This window comes from Salvelinus sp. IW2-2015, linkage group LG33 (genome assembly GCF_002910315.2).
Source record: "Salvelinus sp. IW2-2015 linkage group LG33, ASM291031v2, whole genome shotgun sequence".
Taxonomy (NCBI): Eukaryota; Metazoa; Chordata; class Actinopteri; order Salmoniformes; family Salmonidae; genus Salvelinus; species Salvelinus sp. IW2-2015.
The window spans coordinates 17,755,099-17,762,098 of record NC_036872.1 but is presented as its reverse complement, the minus strand read 5'-3'; the positions used below and the strand labels follow the sequence as shown (position 1 = coordinate 17,762,098).

At 44.0% G+C, this 7,000-nt stretch overlaps 1 protein-coding gene across 1 annotated transcript in view; it reads left to right on the top strand.

The window, feature by feature from the left end:
- Nucleotides 1-2,528, top strand: part of pdlim2 (PDZ and LIM domain 2 (mystique)) — a 68,835-nt gene extending 66,307 nt beyond the window's left edge. Inside the window, exon 10 of the mRNA XM_023978926.2 lies at nt 1,351-2,528. Coding sequence (XP_023834694.1) covers nt 1,351-1,549 — 199 coding nt within the window. The 3' untranslated portion in view covers nt 1,550-2,528. The remainder of the gene's footprint in view (nt 1-1,350) is intronic.
- Nucleotides 2,529-7,000: the final 4,472 nt, after the last annotated feature.

Here is a 7,000-nt window from a genome sequence, read left to right as displayed (position 1 = left end):
TTTGACCGGGATTCAGAGGTCTACAAGATGATCCAGGAGAACAAGGAGTCTCGCACGGCCCCTCGACAGTCCAACACCTTCCGCATGCTGCAGGAGGTTTTGGAGTCTGATGAGAAGGGTGAGCAGAGCCTCCCATAAACACACTCGTCTTCACTCTCTCTCTCTCTCTCTCTCTGTGACACGCTGGTCTAATAAACAGGTGTGTAGGATGTACTGTCCCGTTTGAAACCTATTTGATGGGTCAACTGGATGTCAACTCCGAGGTCGATAGAGGTTATTGTCCGATAACAGATATTGTCCAATTCGGTACAATTTACCACAATTTTACTCAATTGTTTCATCAACCTTGTATTCTGTCTGGCTACTCAGACAGTTATTTGATATCGATAGAAACATCAGGCCATCCCCTGGTCCAAAGCAGAAATAAAGTCAGATAAGGAAACTCTTGCATACATACTCTGACCTAGAGCATTGTTTTCAATGGACAGCAGAGTGTGAGTGTTGTTGTTTTTACTTTTACAAGCGGAGATGGTAATAAGAGCTTTATGAAGTGACAACAACCAGCATGTGTCATGAAGTGTGTGTCCCGGATCATAAACTGGTGGTGTTCAGACAAACTGTGTCAGCTCTGACTGACTCTGCTCTCCTCTGTTGCTCTCTGGTTTGTTCTATGCAGAGGCAGCTGTGCGGTTCCCAGGACTCTCCCCCAAACCCACCCCTCCCAAACCCACATCACCCGGGGGCGGAGTCCCCAAGTACCACACCTGTGAGAAGTGTGGCACCAGCATTGTGTAAGAGTCACCTCATGTCACATGCTGTCTCCATGTCCACAGGGGTAATTGTGACATGTTCTCTCTGTCCATAGGGGTAATTGTGACATGTTCTCTCTGTCCACAGGGGTAATTGTGACATGTTCTCTCTGTCCACAGGGGTAATTGTGACATGTTCTCATGTCCACAGGGGTAATTGTGACATGTTCTCTCTGTCCACAGGGGTAATTGTGACATGTTCTCATGTCCACAGGGGTAATTGTGACATGTTCTCATGTCCACAGGGGTAATTGTGACATGTTCTCTCTGTCCACAGGGGTAATTGTGACATGTTCTCTCTGTCCACAGGGGTAATTGCGTAACTGATGACAAATAATAAGTAATAATAAGCTGCTGACAAATACAAGCCCTGACATTGATACGTTTCCTTAAGGTGCAGGTTATTCCTCATAAATACAGAGGAGCTGAGTTAATAAGCCTTTCTACAGTGTTTGTGTGCGTAATGTACAAAGATTCAAATACGCAGAAACATGCAGAAACAATGTTTGTGTTGAGTACGACTGTGTCCATCTGTCTGCAGTACACAGGCGGTGCGCATCATGGACGACCGCTTCCGCCACCCAGAGTGCTACACCTGTTCTACACCAGAGTGCGGTCTCAACCTGAAGATGCGAGGTCACTTCTGGGTGGGAGAGGAGATGTTCTGTGAGAAGCATGCCCACGAGAATTACCAGGGCCTGGGCACTGCCCCACGTGCCACCATCTCGCCCCGCCACTGAGGCTCTGCGACACCCAGCTTCCCCTCCCCTGGACCTCTGAGGGCTGGCACCCCACCTCTACTGACTCACAGTTATAGACCATGGGCTAGGGAACAGGAGTGGGAGGGCCAACACTTCAGATGTTGCGGCATTTCTATAGCATTTAACTATACTCTGCAGTTATAGCATTCAGTTACTTACTTTTCCTGTAATTGGATGAGGTTTGGATGGAACATTCTTTTCCCAGGCCCTCCTGGTTTAGGTTTATTGTTAGCTCTAATGTACAGCTGTATCTTATTCAGACCACTTAGTAGGTTACGCCTGACACATTTACACCAACCTATTACACAACAGGACTGGTTTCCTGCTGGTGTATGGATCAGATCAATGATGGAGCGTAACGTTTAATCCTTTAAATCCCATTGAATCTCCTGCTGACCCATTCAGAAGAATGGAAACCAACTCTTCATTTGAATTACATGGTGTCTGAAAAAAATTTCATCTACATCAAAGTTTGTACTGTAGTTGTGTGTGTGTTTCAACTTGAGCAAGAGTTCTGATAATTCCTTTTGAAGTGATGGTTTAATAAGTGCCTGAATTGCTGCCATTTCCCCTGCTACTGGTTTCACTATTGAAAGGTTTTAGTGGATTCATCTTTCRAGCCAGAAGCCTGTTTGTTTTCCTTTTGCAATTTAGTTGGAATGATAAAATAATTACTTGCTTTCTTATTGCTTTTTGTTGGATAAGGGAATATAAAGATACATGTGATATATAATAATAATGTTTGTAAATGTTTATTTGATAGAACAATATACAGTATCATATTATAGGACGTCTGATGGCATGCGTGGGCACAGGGTTGCATGACTTGTATATCTTTTTCAGTGTGAAGAGGTTTGCTGATGCGATTACTGTATATTCTGTTTCTTCACAGCAGCACCCAGAGAGCAACACTAGAATGTTATTTTCATGTCACAGTTAATAAAAACACATCAAATTACAGTTGCTCTTTTTTTTAAATATAAATGTATATATATGCATACACTGAGTATACAAACATTAAGAACACTTGCTCTTTCCATGGCATAGACTGACCTGTTGAATCCAGGTGAAAGCTATGATCCCTTATTGATGTCACTTGTTAAATCCACTTCAATCAGATGAAGGGGAGGAAACTGGTTAAAGAAGGATTTTGAAGCCTTGACAGTTGAGACCGTGTGTGTGCCATTCAGTGGATGAATGGGAAATACAAAAGATGTAAGTGCCTTTGAACGGGGCATGGTAGTAGGGGCCAGGCACACCGATTTGTGTGTGTCAAGAACTGCAACACTGCTAGGTTTTTCATGCTCAGTTTCCCGTGTGAAAAGTGTATGAGTCAACATGTCCCAGCATCCCTATGGGATGCTTTTCACACCTTTGTAGAGTCCATGCCCCGATAAATTGAGGCTGTTCTGAGAGTAAACGTGGGTGGGTGGGGCTGCAACTCAATATTAGGAAGGTGTCCTAATGTTGGGTAGTTCTTGATGTTGTTGTATACTATATATACCACTGCTAAACAAATAAAGGAACACCTATAACAACACAATGTAACTCCAAGTCATTCACACTTCTGTGAAGTCAAACTGTCCACTTAGGAAGCAACACTTATTGACAATAAATCACATGCTGTTGTGCAAATGAATAGACAACAAGGTGGAATTATAGTAATTAGCAAGACACCCCCAATAAAGGAGTGATTCTGCAGTGGTGACCACAGACCACTTCTCAGTTCCTATGCTTCCTGGCTGATGTTTTGGTCACTTTTGAATGCTGGCGGTGCTTTCACTCTAGTGTAGCATGAGACGGAGTCTACAACCCACACAAGTGGCTCGGTAGTGCAGCTCATCCAGATGGCACATCAATGCAGCTGTGGCAAGAGGTTTGCTGTGTCTGTCAGCGTAGTGTCCAGAGCATGGAGGCGCTACCAGGAGACAGGCCAGTAATCAGGAGACGTGGAGGGAGGCCTAGGAGGGCAACAAACCAGCAGCAGGACCGCTACCTCCCGCCTTTGTGCAAGAGGGGCACTGCCAGAGCCCTGCAAATGACCTCCAGCAGGGCACAAATTGCATGTGTCAGCATATGGTCTCACAAAGGCTCTGAGGATCTTATCTCTGGTACCTATGGCAGTCAGGCTACCTTTGGCCAGCACATGGAGGGCTGTGCGGCCCCACAAAAATGCCACTCCACACCATGACTGACCCACCGCCCAAACCGGTCATGCTGGAGGATGTTGCAGGCAGCAGAACGTTCTCCACGCGTCTCCAGACTCTGTCACGTCTGTCAGTGCTCAGTGTGAACCTGCTTTCATCTTGTGAAGAGCACAGGCGCCAGTGGGAATTTGCAATCTTGGTGTTCTCTGGCAAATGCCCAAACATCCTGCACGGTGTTGGGCTTAAGCACAACCCCCACCTGGGACGTCGGGCCCTCATACCACCCTCATGGAGTCTGTTTCTGACCGTTTGAGCAGACACATGCACATTTGTGGCCTGCTGAGGATTTTGCAGGCGTCTGGCTGTGCTCCTCCTTGCACAAAGGCGGAGGTAGCGGTCCTGCTGGCTGGGTTGTTGCCCTCCTACAGCCTCCTCCACGTCTCCTGATGTACTGGCCTGTCTCCTGGTAGCGCCTCCATGCTCTGGACACTACGCTGACAGACACAGCAAACCTTCTTGCCACAGCTCGCATTGATGTTCCTACCTGGATGAGCTGCACTACCTGAGCCACTTGTGTGTTGTAGACTCCGTCTCATGCTACCACTAGAGTGAAAGCACCGCCAGCATTCAAAAGTGACAAAACATCAGCCAGGAAGCATAGGAACTGAGAAAATGGTCTGTGGTCACCCACCTGCAGAATCACTCCTTTATTGGGGTGTCTTGCTAATTGCCTATAATTTCCACCTTTTGTCTATTCCATTTGCACAACAGCATGTGAAATTTATTGTCAATCAGTGTTGCTTCCTAAGTGGACAGGTTTGATTTCACAGAAGTGTGATTGACTTGGAGTTACATTGTGTTGTTAAGATGTTCCTTTATTTTTTTGAGCAGTATATTATATATATTAATAATATATATACTATACATACATCACACAGTACCAGTTGAAAGTTTGGACACCTACTCCTTCAAGGGTTTTTCTTTCTTTTTACTATTTTCTACATTGTAGAATAATAGTGAAGACATCAACTATGAAATAACACATACGGAATCATGTAGTAACCAAAAAAGTGTTAAACAAATCAAAATATATTTTGAGATTCTTCAAAGTAGCCACCCTTTGTCTTGACAGCTTTGCACACTCTTGGCATTCTCTCAACCAGCTTCACATGGAATGCTTTTCCAACGGTCTTGAAGGAGTTCCCATATATGTTGAGCACTTGTTGGCTGCTTTTCCTTCACACTGRGGTCCAACTCATCCCAAACCATCTCAATTGGGTTGAGGTTGGGTGATTTTGGAGGTCAGGTCATCTGATACAGCACTCCATCACTCTCCGTCTTGGTCAAATATCCCTGGAGGTGTGTTTTGGGTCATTGTCCTGTTTAAAAATAAATGATAGTCGCACTAAGCGCAAATCAGACGGCATGGCTTTTTGCTGCGGTGGTAGACATGCTGGTTAAGTGTGCCTTGAATTCCAAATAAATCACAGGCAGTGTCAGCAGCAAAGCACCATCACACCACCACCTCCATGCTTCACGGTGGGAACCACACACGTTGAGATCATCCGTTCACCTACTCTGCGTCTCACAAAGATACAGTGGTTGGAACCAAAAATCTAAAATTTGGACTCATCAGACCAAAGGACAGATCTCCACCGTTCTAATGTCCATTGGTCATGTTTATTGACCCAAGCAAGTCGCTTCTTCTTATTGGTGTCCTTTAGAAGTGGTTTCTTTGCAGCAATTCGACCACGAAGGCTTGATTCACGCAGTCTCCTCTGAACAGTTGATGTTGAGATGTCTGTTACTTGAACTCTGTGAAGAATTTATTTGGGCTGCAATTTCTGAGGCTGGTAACTCTAATTAACTTATCCTCTGCAGCAGAGGTAATTCTGGGTCTTCCAGAGTTCAGTTTGAAGGCTATCGAACATCCTATAGATGGGGACATCTGGCCTACTGGTGCCACCTCCTATGTCTCTTTGATGCTTTTTAAAAAGTGTATTGAGTTGAATTGGTAATTTTGTGTTACCTACAGATCTTTAAATGGAGCTCAAGCTAGTAAGTAAATCTGTAAGGTATGTAGGCTAAAATATCCTTAGACCTTTTGCATGAACCCTGTGGCCAATTAACCATGACTATATATGAGCTACGTGGATGAACAGTGATGCAAATCTAATGGAAATGCACATTATCTTACCTCAAATAAAAAGGTGAATCTCAATGAGTCAAATAAAATATCGGATTTTATGATCCCACGCATAAAATGGCTGTGACTTGAGGGCAATAAGCTTTAAAGCGCTACTTTGGGCACGACAAGTCTGTAATTTATGCTTACGACAGTTTTTCACAGGTTCTGCTGTTTTATCTTTCTTCCAGAAGGGGGCCACATTGTCACACTTAAGTCTGCACTGTACTGAGGCTGTCCAAGTATCATCCATGGTATGTATCCTACTGGAGTTGATAACATAGTATCGTAATTCTGTGTTGTAGGTGTTATTAAAAAAACGCCTAAGTAAATCATTTTAACAGAACAACTACTTCACAAAAGTGGATACAATCCAATACATTAAAATATTGTAAGCTATCGTACTTTTTACTGATTTCTCCCCCTGTGGCTTTCTTAAGGAAGTCAGCCCTGAGCAGCCTCAATGCTGACTACCACTAGATGTCGTAGCTTCCTRAAGAAAGGAACAACATCAGACTTCATGATGATACAGTACAGGAGTAGTCTAGTAGTTTATGTTTAGTATTAATTACACTGTAATGTTTTCCTCACTATTGGAGTTTTGCCTCCACTGATAGTAACGATAAGATGATTGGTACCTTATTTTCTTGAATATACTGTAACTATAATAAACTTGTTTCATTACGTCTTTACAAACCTGTGATTGTATTCACCTCTTTGAAGACGACGGTGCTCATTGTATTGTTGTAATGTGAGGTTGGGAAGAGCCAATGGAAATGCCCAAGAGGGATCATCACATTCCTCCTCCAACCTGACCTCACTTCCACCCAATCTCTTTCAAAACTGAATCTCTCTTCTTCTCTCCTCAGATCAATAGCTTCTCAGCCAGTCCCTCCACCTTTCCTTTCCTCCATTCCCCCTCTCACCATATTCAACCTGGAATGGAGTCCAGACGTGGAACAGAGAGAGAGATTGCTTGCACCGCTATACGAGCTAGGGAGAAAATAAAGCGAGGGGAAAGGGGGTTATGCAGAGAGAATGTTGGAACAACATTAAAGTTTGTCTGGATGCCATTAAGTACAACTTGATGTTATGTGC